The 12,253-nt window shown below is 41.4% G+C and overlaps 1 protein-coding gene across 3 annotated transcripts in view; it reads right to left on the bottom strand.

Annotated features, from left to right (window-relative positions):
- The window catches only part of LTN1 (listerin E3 ubiquitin protein ligase 1), a 158,332-nt gene that overhangs the window by 103,040 nt on the left and 43,039 nt on the right, over positions 1-12,253 (bottom strand). For all 3 annotated transcript variants that reach the window (XM_089659523.1, XM_089659525.1, XM_089659524.1), the window contains exons 11-14: positions 10,555-10,596; positions 5,936-6,128; positions 2,288-2,527; positions 506-659 (exon numbers count right to left, since the gene is read on the bottom strand). In XM_089659523.1, the coding sequence (XP_089515649.1) occupies positions 506-659; positions 2,288-2,527; positions 5,936-6,128; positions 10,555-10,596 (629 nt within the window). The remainder of the gene's footprint in view (positions 1-505; positions 660-2,287; positions 2,528-5,935; positions 6,129-10,554; positions 10,597-12,253) is intronic.

Here is a 12,253-nt window from a genome sequence, read left to right as displayed (position 1 = left end):
ACTAAGTGAGAGGAAATCCCTACAAATTAAGGGAATCCCTTGGGCTGGGCCGGCCGGCTGCCGCTCCCCCCACATCACCAGAACTAGTGTTCTCATTGGAAGATTTTGTCTCTATTACTTTCTGAGGGACAACCCAAAATTTGGGATTTTCTTTTACACTTTCAATAGCAATGGCAAAACAGAACAAATTATCTCCATAGCGGGGGGGCACAGACAGCTATACAAACCTGACAGGTGTTCTAATCCATCTCCACTCTATCCAAAACTATGAAAAAAGTTTTGCCTTTAGTTATACTTAATGCCCTGCCCACTGGCCGCCACTATCCAATCTGAGGGTCTTTATCAGTTGCTGCAAACACCTAAAAGACGTTTAAAATAATCAACAGGCTGACTTAAGAAAGCAGCAACAAACAGCTAATTCTGCATTACTAAAAGAAAGAAAACCATATTGATAACAGTAAGGATAGTACTGTTCCCATCATGACAAGGATAGTGTTAGCTTTACCTGTTCATAGTCAAATGAGACCCCTGAAGTTGCTCCATGATCCACTGTGCAGAACAATGAAGAAACTTGCTTCCTTTCGGCAGAATGTGAGGCCGGCAGAGAAGTGACTCTATACCACACATCCACGTATGCTGTAACTTCAGCATGAGCGTTTCTAGCAGGAATACAAAACACAAGTTTAACTCTCTGATTACAGACTGTACTAACAGAGAAAGCACAAACACTGTGCAATCAAACTGCTCTAATATCCTGAAAACTACACATTTAAAACTAGCGTTATTACATTTTACAGGACAATGCAACAGTTTTGTTTATATTTGTAATTTAATCTTTGTTTTACAAATAAATACTAAGTATATGAGAAGGGATTCCTAGAAAACTATAGGTATAGATTATAAGAGTGAGTCTGTACTTAAAGAAGGTTCTTTTACATTTTTAATTTGCTTTAAAGAAAATATGTTGAAAAAAACCTTCCCCTTTAATACACACTCATAACAGTATTTTGATTTTAAAGGATCACAATGAAACCTACAGAAACACCATGGATTCTTCAGCAATAGCTGCACTGTCACATGACTCAAAGTAAAATCTAAACCCAAGAACAACAAAATTAAAGACAAAGGCAGCACAGTGGCTAAAAGGTTAGCATTTCCGCCTGGCAGTACTAGGTTCATTAGTTCGAATCCCAGCCACAGCACCACCTGCCTGGAGTTTGCATGTTCTCCCTGTGCCTGTGTGGGTTTCCTCCGGGTACTCAGGTTTCCTCTCACTCCAAAGACATGCTGGTAGGTTAATTGGATCCTATCTAAATTGGCCCTAGTATGTGTATGTATGACTGTAAGTTAGGGACTTTAGATTGTACACCCCTTGAGGGTTAGGGACTGATGTGAATGTACAATATATATGTAAAGCACTGCGTAAATTGATGGTGCTATATAAGTACCTGTAATTCATAAAATAAAGATTACTAATGGAAAAAGCTGTGGTTTTGCTGAAATTCCAAATCCTCCGATTTCCATCACCCTACCGCACCAGCGGTAATCTGTTGCTGCTGTGGAGGTTAACAAGCAGAAGGACCTATCAGACACTCATCAAGAAAGCCAACTATGCCAGCCTTTTCCGCCCCCTCCTCCATTTATAGTAACTGTACTATAGCTTCCATGAATGAAAAATGATCTATGAATGGAGGAGGCAGACCTTTCATGCATCCACTCATCTTGTAACATGTTATGGAGATGAGGAGAGGTGGAAAAGTTATCCAAATCAGGAGGGCAACACAGGGTGAGAACCCTGCTCCTTTATACATCCAGTACAGTAAGTGTTGTCACCCTAGGACAGGAAATATGTTACTGGTAGGCAGGGGCGGACTGACCATTTGGAAACTCGGGCACTTCCCGAGGGCCCGGGGCCAGTAGGGGGCCCCATGAGATGCCCCTGGTACCTTTTTCATAGGCTTTTTTGGATTTTGGGCAAGGACACGGGCCCCATGATCCCCTATTGCCCGGGGGCCCCATGAGTTGTCAGTCCGCCCCTGTTGGTAGGATACCTAGAAGAAAAAGAAAAATGAACCCTGAAAAACAAAAAAAAATATTGCATTTGCCACATCCAAGGTCTGGTAAGCTGCACCATATTACATTTTTGTTTTTGGGTTTAAATACACTTCAAAGCGTTCTAATAAAGAAAGTGGAGGACCTTACTTAGTCTTACTGCATTTATATATTTGTATACTACTGTGCCTGACAAATCTATGCTCAAAATTCATTTGCCACCATGCAGTGGTACCTGACAACCGAGTTTTATCAGAAGGCTGTGCACACAGCTGGAACATCGTGAGAAGCAGGTCCTCTGCTGATGGCATTTGCAGACAATCTTTCACAGAACTAAAAAAGTTGGAGGCCACATCGCAGATGAAGGACACAGACTGCTCAAGGTCACCGGCTTCAGAGAAATCCTTTGTTTTAGTCAACGTGCAGTGAAGTTTATCAATAATCTTCTCCACATAGACTTCTGCTATAAGTGTTTCTGGAAGAAAAGAAAAGGAGATTTGTTTTCACATACAAGTGGGTACAATCCTTTATCAGGAATCATATGCTTCACACAGGAAATAATGGCTTGTAGACAAATTTTTATTTTAAAGCAGAAATCTCAGGAAAATTTGTTTTGCCCGTGCAGTGGGACTGTGCCCACACTGCACGAGTGCTTTGTTTTAGGGGAGATGACACCGAAGATATACTCACGTGACCCGCTGATTTCCCCCCGCCCCGCAGTCCAGCGGTCTGTAAATGAACTGTTCCTGACTACGCAGTCCACAGACAGACACTGGAATGTGGGGGAGTGCAGTTTTCCATATGATCGGCAGGTGAGTATGAGCTTAGTCTTCACCCCTAGAACAAAAACCGAGCAGCTGATCGATGCAGTGGGGGCACAGCCCCATTGCATGGTAAAAGAAAAAAAGAATAACTGGAATTCTGCTTTAAGGTTTTCTTTTCCACATTTTTAAACTTGTTTTCTACAAATAATTACTTTTTTTATTTTGCAAATAAACATTTAGAACAGGTGGCATCCACAACACTGGTTATGTAGAGCATTCTGGACTTTCTAAACAGAAATCCCAGCAGTAACTTTGGGACGCTTTAGCTTTAAAGTGGTTGTAAAACTTTACATGTATACCCAGTAAAATGACTGGCTTCAGGTAATACATAGAGATGACACAAATCCTCCTAAATAAGTTGTACCTGTTTATAAACTGTTGGCGCTATATAAATGCTGTGTAATAATAATAATAATAATAATAATAATATATGCAGTCTTCTCTTTAAAGCTTGTCTAAGCTGTCAGAAAAATAGGAGGCGGAGAGTTAAATTACACTCTTTAGAGCTCAGTGAGTGGAGGGAAGGAATACACCCTCAGATTGGAGGGCAAGAATACACCCCTCTCCACACAGCGCCCAGTGTGTTGTAGCTCAGTCCCGTCACCTTTTTTTCTCTTGGTGTCAAGAAAGTGTTAAAAACGACTTATGCAAATAGCAGAGGAACAGGGACAGCAGAAAGAAATGACTTAGTACTCTGGACAGAACACTATAGAGAGATATGCTTTATTCATATGTCATGCCTGAGTTCTAACAAACTCTGTGGGGGCTTTACAGAACTGGAAAAAGGGAGGGGCAGCGAGTAACCTCCCTCATTCTCCCAACTGTGTGTGTAATTTGAGCGTCAGAAAACGTAAAAACTATAAAGAATGCATATGCCCGCTATGTGATAGTTAGACAAACACTTAAAAAAATAAATAAATAAATAAAGCTACCCACCCCTGTGTACATACAAATATAGACAGAAATGCAAGTGGTAGGTGCACCTACATATGAAAATGACAATTGCACTACATATATTCATTATTGTCACTCACACTGGAGTAAGCACAGAAATTTTAGGGCCATTGCTCACAGTTCACTCTCAACCGAGAACATAGAAAGTGACAGAATCTCTGAAACTGAGCCTTCAAAGGCAGTACAACCTCAGCAGTTTAATGCAGTGTAAGGGTTACAAGAATTTTAAAGTACTGGCTTATACTCCACTTTACTATCTTAATGAATTGGGCGAACACTTAACATTTTTGCAAGAAACATCTGCCAAAAATAAGTTCTCCTAAAAATCTCTCGGCTAAACCGTGCCAATAACTCATCCCTAAGTGGTGCACATTTAGCTTCAGAGACAAGATCAAAGATAAGTAAAGAACATTAATCATTATCTATTATAATTATTAATGAAGAAGAATGCAGCCGACTCTTCATGCTATTGTGCATAAAAAAACAAAACAAAAAAGAAAAAAAAAACAAAAAAAAAAAAAAAACACCCTTCTCCAGTTCCAGCCTGTAGAATGAAAAGGAACACCAAGGATGGACCCTTTCCCAGCACAATGCTCAATGTTTGTTTATTTACATACTCCCTTTCAGCTGACACTTAGTGCACCTGCTGGCTCTCAATTCCTGTTAGCACTGACAGTTTAGCTCCCTACTGTCAATCAGGAGCCAATCAGAATGGATCCTGATCATACAAGTCAGCTATGATCACATGCAGGCTGGAGGCATCATTGATTATTATTATTATACAGTATTTATAAAGCGCCAATAGTTCGCTCAGCGCTGTACATTACAGAGGGGAACAGAACATGTGACAGAACAATACCAATACAATGCAAAACATGAGGGGATTGAGGGCCCTGCTCTTTCGAGCTTACAATCTAGGAGGGAGGGGATGGTGGCACAGGAGGAGATAGCTGTGGGGGATGGAGTGGTAGGAAGAGTGGATGAGGTCGGCAAGTTAGCAGGGGGTGGGGTAGGCTTCCCTGAAGAGATGGGTTTTCAGGGTGCGCCTAAAGAAGAGGAGAGTAGGTGATAATCTGATGGGTTGGGGCAGGGAGTTCCAGAGGATGGGTGACACCCTGGAGAAGTCCTGGAGGCGGGCATGGGAGGAGGAGACCAGGGAACTAGAGAGTACTTGGTACTTGGATATTAGGTCAGTGATGTAGTTCGGGGCAGTGTGGTGGACAGCTTTGTACGTCAGTGTTAGGATTTTGAATTTGATCCGTTGCGCAATTGGAAGCCAGTGGAGGGATTGGCAGAGGGGGGTGGCGGAAACGGAGCGGTTGGAAAGGTGAATGAGTCTGGCAGCCGTATTCAGGATGGACTGAAGCGGGGATAGCCAGCGGTGAGGCAGGCCAGTGAGGAGGGAGTTGCAGTAGCCGAGTCGTGATATGATGAGGGAGTGGATGAGATGTTTATTGGTTTCTGGAGTTAGGAACGTGCGGATTTTGGCGATGTTGCGGAGGTGGAGTCTGCACGAGTTTGTTAAAGAGTGGACTTGGGGCTGGAAGGATAGGTTGGAGTCCAAAATGACACCAAGTACTCTGGCCTGCGGGGCGGGTTTGATGGTGGCGTTGTTGGACATGATGGAGAAGTCAATAAAATAAATCCTTCTGCCAGCAAATGAAAAACTGATACTTTTTGGCATTAACATATGGAGTAAATTACAGTTGTTATACTGTAATTGTCCAGCATTAAAAAAAAAAAAAAAAAAAAATCATAAAACAAAAAAAAAACGCTTTCATTAAAACAGTGTACCACATAAAAATTTTAAATAGAATACATACATACATTATATATATATCAAAGTATATAAAAATTATTTAGGTACGAAATTTAGAGAATATGTCAAGCATGCCAACACTGCTAAATTTAGCCTAAGAATCAAAGACCTCTGGTCATGAAAGGATTGAACACTGAAAAAGAAAAATGTGAAGGTAACCTTTCTTATACCAAATGTAACTTGTAATGCTTTGGTACATATTAGAACTTCTGATTGGTTGATATGGGGAAATTCCCCTGCCTCACTTGTTACTCCTGTGCGCACAGTGATACTGTTCGTTACTCACCATTCTTAACATGTTCCGAGAGCACTAAGCTCAATAGAGACCATTTGTCAGAGCAGTAGGCCTCTGATTTTTCTGCCTTGTCTGTTATGCCGCTGATACACAAGTCACTTGCCAGAGAAATAAGTCTGTCACCCAGAACGTCTCCTTTCAGCCAGTCACAGATCAGGGAGTGCTTGATGGGATCAGAACAGGCCTGACAGAGAGGAACCAGAAAAGGTAAGCAATTTACAAAAAGAAGCCTCTCCTAACACACAAACACAACATAAAAAAAGAGATCCAGAGCAAAACAAAAACTGTTGTATTGTTTCTAATGGCTATTTAGTTGTTTTGTGTGCAGATAGCATTCAGTACAAATGCATGGATTCAACGTTTTGATAAGATAAGCCTGACTGTTTAGGGTTAAAGTGGAATTTAAAAGAAGTATGGGAATTTTTTTTTTTTTTTAATTATACTTACCTATGTGGATGCAGTATCTGATGCTGTACCCATTTCCTGGCAGTTCCAAGGACGAGAACTGAGCAATCAATCACCACTCAATCGCTCAGTTCTTCACGCCACTCTGAGCAAAGACGGTCAGCCTCCAGTTCTCTGCTTTGCCCCTGGAGCAATGGGCTGTGGAGAAGGCGGGAGCTGCTGGTTTAGGCTCACTGACAGGCTGACTCAGGTGTCGGGCCAGGCTCCTGGGTGGATCCTGACTATATGGTCGGGATCTTCCCCCAGCCTGTACCAGCTGAATGACGTCAGCCGACAGCAGACTTTGCCCGCTGTAGGCTAAAAACGGGTCCCAGGGGTGTAAAACGAACTGCACTCTTGTGATCCACAGGAGAAGTACAGTCAAATGAGCTTTGGCTGTACTTCTCTTTACTGTATCTGAGCACCACAAAAACACTATTTGATTAATTTTATGTCCATCCATGTCTCCATGTTTTATTTTGTTGAGAAATCACTTTGAAAAACACCCCCTATAGTTTCCAACCACAGCCATCTTGAGTAAGGGCAGAGAATTCATGTAGCATTTACTTCCAGGGATCCAACTTCCTTTAGCTCAGGCATAGAGGCAGGAGGTTGCACTTAGGTGAGAAATCCCCTCCTCCCTTCCTCCAGATGAAAGAAAACAAAAATGCCCATGAAGACTCCTGGGAATGTACATCATTTTGGCCTAGGCTAGAAACCAAAAAGCACTTGAAGTGGAACTTTGTCACGCTTTGTCGCTTCTGCATTAAAGCTACTTACTAGTCTGTGTGCCCCTGTGCAGTAAGCTCCGGGGGGGGGGGGGGGGGGGGCGCATCGCTGGATTCTAGGAAAGTATAGTTTTTAACAAGTAAATATATCTTCCTATAATTTTACTAAGGCTAGTAGCATAAAGAATAAAAATAGCTAAAGTTGATTAATAAAGTTTAATTCCTCTTTAAGGGTAGTATTCAGATCAGGAACTGCATTCGGTGTTAAACCTGGGTAGTTTTGTTAATTTTTTGATGGCTAGCTTGAAAGTGTGCTAGGGACTACCTTAGTGTTGCCCTGCACATGTGCACCGGTCTCCTCTTTTGCTAGTTTCAAACTAATCAGAGCAGAAGTCACTGTTGCTTTTTCGGATTTGATGCAGACAAATGGAAGTCTTCGGCTGCCTTGTAAAGGTGGTATTTGGTCTTCTGATATGAGGCTGCACATTTAAAGGATACGTTCCCCTTAGGTAACATGTTGTATATGCCATCTGTTTTATCTGTCAAATTTGAAAAAAAGTGGCTGTTTGGGGCTCCACCCACATGGCCACATCATTCATTCACGGACTCCAATGAATGAATTAACTGCAGGTACCAACAGCCTTATCAGCTGTTGGCTTGTAGTTTTTAATGAACTTCCATGGTGCTGTGGTAGGTCTTTGAAGCTTCCTGTCAGAATATCTTCTTGCTCGTACATCTCGTACATCTCGTACGACAAACAGATATTCTGACAGGTCTGATCGCTGGTGCAATGCTTTCCAGGCTCCTGTAGACAAAAAAAAAAAAAAAAAAAATGCACATTTTTTTTACTTGAAAAAAAAATGTGCATTTATTATTTTTATCTAAAAGGTGAACTTATCCTTTAAGAAAGAAGGGACTGCCTGCTTTTAGTATGTGCATGGTTCTTCTATGTCCTATAACTGGGGATAGTTTGGAGTTGGGAAACACATTTTACACAGGACCGTTTCAGCTGGTCAATAAGTATGCAACAAAAACCTTGGGACTGAAACAGTTTAGTTCGTTTTTTTGCTGGCTAGCTTGAAAGTACAGTATGCCAAGAACTCTCTTTGTATGGTTTTGTATATTGCCTTGCACATCTGCACGCTCATTTTTTTCTAATTTCAAACTGATTAAAGCTTCTGCCATTGGTATTCCTTTGTATTATTTATTACATGTTTAATTACTTTACAAGTATCGGTATTAAACAGCCAGGTTGCTGCTTTAGTAATTAAAACAAAAAGCAAAACAAATCATACATTTATAAAAAAGGTACAACTATGGTTTTACAAAATGTGTTTAGCACTTTATTAGTTTTGGGAATCTTAAGCAAGTGGAATGCAGTAAAAAGTAATGTAGTTTAAAAAACAAAACAAAAAAAGTGGGAGGAGAGCCTGGAAGTGTAATCTGTCAAAGTGCATTAAGTAGAGACAAAACAGTGGGAACTGCCGCTAGCATTTAAAAAATGAGATATAAAATGCAAGTCAGGGTGAGCAGTGTCCAGTAGACAGCATATCCAATCTCCATTTTGAATTGGACTTGTTACTAAATCCAGGACCCAGCATTCACTATATCAGGTCTCCCACAGTACACAGAACATGGGAACGGAATTATTTTAGTAAATATAAACTGTAAATCTTAGTAAATATACCTTTTCTCATCAGCAGTTAGAGCAGTCTTGTGACTTCTATCACTGTCCAGCACAGCACCAATTAAAGCTTGTGGGAGGAGTGTTCATTCTCCCCCGATTGTCCTATGAGGCTGCAGGACCCCTGACCCTCTATCTAGACAGCGCTGAATGGCCCTGTGCTGATCACATGCACTCTCCCAAGTAAAAAAAAAAAAACCCACACACACCTCTAGCAATACACAACAAACTGAGCACATGCAGCTCTGTTCTATCAGTGAATTGATTGGGGACAGTAGAAGAAGGGGAGGATCAGAGAAGACAGAATCAAAACACAGCACGGAGAATTAACCCCTTAGGTTCCACAGGGAGTAGAATAAACATGCTTTACTGAAAATACAGACTGTTAAAGACTTGGGTACAACCAGTCTGTCGAATTTTAAATGCGATTATTGTTAACGGCTATTATAGCCACTAGCATAGATCACACGACCTAGTGACTAGACCAGGGCCTAAAATTTCAAGTCCTGAGCTACTAGCCAGGCCTTAGAGTTACTCGCCACAAACAAACATACACAAACAGAGACACCTGTACACACACACACACACACACACACACACACGTATACACACACAGGCATGTACAGACATGCATACACACAGATACATATGTACATACACAGAAATACACACACACACAGACACATGTACAATTGCACATGCATACACAGATACATATGTACACGTACACACACCACCCCCACCCCAAAAAGTTGCAGTACTTCGTTGTTCATTCACAGAGCCAGGTACTGCACTCTAGGGGGAGGCAGAGAGCACAGCACACACGCTTTGCTTTCACTGCGCTCAGCTATTGAGCAGTCTGACGGCTCTCAGTGCCAATGACAGATCCAGCTTGAGCTCCGAGCCTGCTCAGCAAGACGGCCCTGGAGGACACATTTGCCCCCACCATAATTTCCACTCGCTATTGGCGAGCAGGCGAGTGGAAATTTCAAGCCCTGGACTAGACCTTTACCAAACCTGCGAAGTACTGCAGAAAATCTCAAACAGTATTTTCTCCAAGTAATGTATTTCAGCCTTTTTAGCTCACTTTACTGTATTTGTACTAATTACTCCCTCTTAAATATTTTTCATTGCAAACTTCTGAGACCAGAAGCAAGACATCATGCAGCCACATAAAGCCCGGTATTATTAAAAATGCAGGGGTCTTGTGTTTACCTATTGCATCAATACTATAGATTTCAATGTAGCACAACTCAACAACGTACCCTAAATATTTACATCCAGTTTCTCATTTTATAGCCTTTACAGTGCAAACACAATTTCCCACCTCTGTTATCTACCTAATACACAGTACTGACCGAATCTTAAAATATCTTTTAAAAGTTCTTTTTTAAAAAATAAGTATGGCGAAAGCTTGTTTGGCCCGACTTCTCTTCTGGGTTATAGGAGAGCGCTTACTTTTGCTCTACTGTGACCCAGAGTCAGCTCATAGTGGGCTAAAGCTTCCTCTCAACTGATATCACAGAACCATTCCAGACTCTGGAAGGATTCCAACCATATTGTCGGGATCCACCCAGCTGTTTGATTGACAGCTGACTCCGGCTCTCAGCAAGCAGTGGTGATTAGCAGTCATGCGATCGCTCGGTTCTCAATGTTAGAGTTAGTGTGAGACAGCTGCAGCATTGAGATGAGTATATAGGTTTGCTTTTTTCTATACCTTAAACTTCTCCTTTAATGCCAATAATAAAACTTACCTTCTGAATGATGGACAGAAAAACATACCACTGAAAATCGACCTAGAAAGGACAAAGAGAAAATTACCAACATATCTTGTGTTTGCTTTACTACTTAGTTAAAGTGCAAAAGATTTTAGATAGCAGACTGGTTTGTCATTTATTGACTAGTATGTATACACATAAGGTTTCTGTATCTATATAGATAATGTATTTAAAGCCTAGTTCAAGGTAGAAATAAAAGCACAAAAAACCAGTGAAGCAATGTATTCCTTAATAGATCATCATGTGTAATTTTTTAAATCAGCAAGTATCTGAATAGGGCTGGATATAAGCCTCCTGTAATTCCTGTACAGCAGAACTCAAACTAGGAGAAGGGAAGCAGCACAAGTAGCAGAATGTTAGAAATGAGCTCATCAGTGTGCTGCTTTTCTTTTCACTGTCCAATCACAGGCTGGAGAGGGACAAGACCTGTAATTGTTGGTTAACTGCAGCAGAGAAAAATCAGATCTCCTGCCCTGTTAGGCAGGGATGTTCAATGTGAACGAGCTGTGTATGTAACAGAATTGGACAGAAATACAAATCTTTTGGCAAGCAAAACAGCTATATGTATTTTATCAGTGTATTTAGCGGTCAACAAAATGTTTTATTTAAAATACCAAACATGTTATACTCACCTGCTCTGTTCAGTGGTATTGCACAAAACAGCCTTAATCCTCCTTTTCACGTGTCCCCCAGCCACGCTCCCCGCTCCTCCTCTTCTCACAGTGTGTCCTCATAGCAAACCGCTTGCTATGGAGACAGTGTCTGCATGCTCCCACGCTCCATACTTACACAGTGGGACTTAGCCCTGCCCCCCTGCTTCCTCCTCACTGTATTTGATTGACAGCAGCAGGAGCCAATGGCTCCTGCTGCTGCGCAAGTGCTGTGAGAAGGGAAAGAGGGGAGAGGAGATGCAGCCCATGCACAGTGCTGGATCTATTCTCCACTTTCTTCCTCGACACAGTGGAAGAGGGGGCAGAGAAATAGAAAACATTATTTTCCCTTAAATTGCACTGCACAGAACCGCTTGTGAATTGCACAGGAAATGTGCAGAGTTCCTAGTATGAATGGGCACTTAAAGTCCTTCCTGTCTTGCCTGTTCGGTCTGTACCCTTGTATCTCCTGTCTCCCCCTAGGTGTTTCTAAGAATGCGATTATATACAAAATTGGGCTGTTATAGTCTAAATACACATTTGCCCTACCATAAGCCATTTTATAACATACCTGTAGAATAATGTCTTTAGCTTTTATGCATCGTTCTTATTCTCTTTTTGGCAATTTTCATACTTTCACAGTATAGTTTTTCCCTCGGTTTCCCTGTTTCTCTCAGCCATACTTTCACTCATTTGCAGTCCTCATTTGTGTGTATTTATCCATGTGGTCATCCAAACATTTTCTTATTTAGCCTTCTTTTTACTACATTCCCCTTGTATAAACTCTATAAAGATATGTATGTCCCACATCTCTCCATCATGATCTGTTGCTCAGATTTCCCAGGGACTGTTTTGCCACCATGGGTGCAGACACTGTGTATGTCCTATGCTTTAAATGCTATACCTAGTGACAATAATGCATACAGCCAAGCACGTTGACTCAATTGTGTTGACCCCTTTCTATGATTCATATAGCCGCCTATAACCCCAGAAACCTTCCTTTTCCATTTGGAGTTGCGTTGCAT

Source organism: Staurois parvus, unplaced genomic scaffold, assembly GCF_062004578.1.
Source record: "Staurois parvus isolate SC_StPar_1 unplaced genomic scaffold, SC_StPar_1.0 ptg001162l, whole genome shotgun sequence".
NCBI classification, from domain to species: domain Eukaryota; kingdom Metazoa; phylum Chordata; class Amphibia; order Anura; family Ranidae; genus Staurois; species Staurois parvus.
This window is presented reverse-complemented; position numbering and strand designations above follow the sequence as displayed.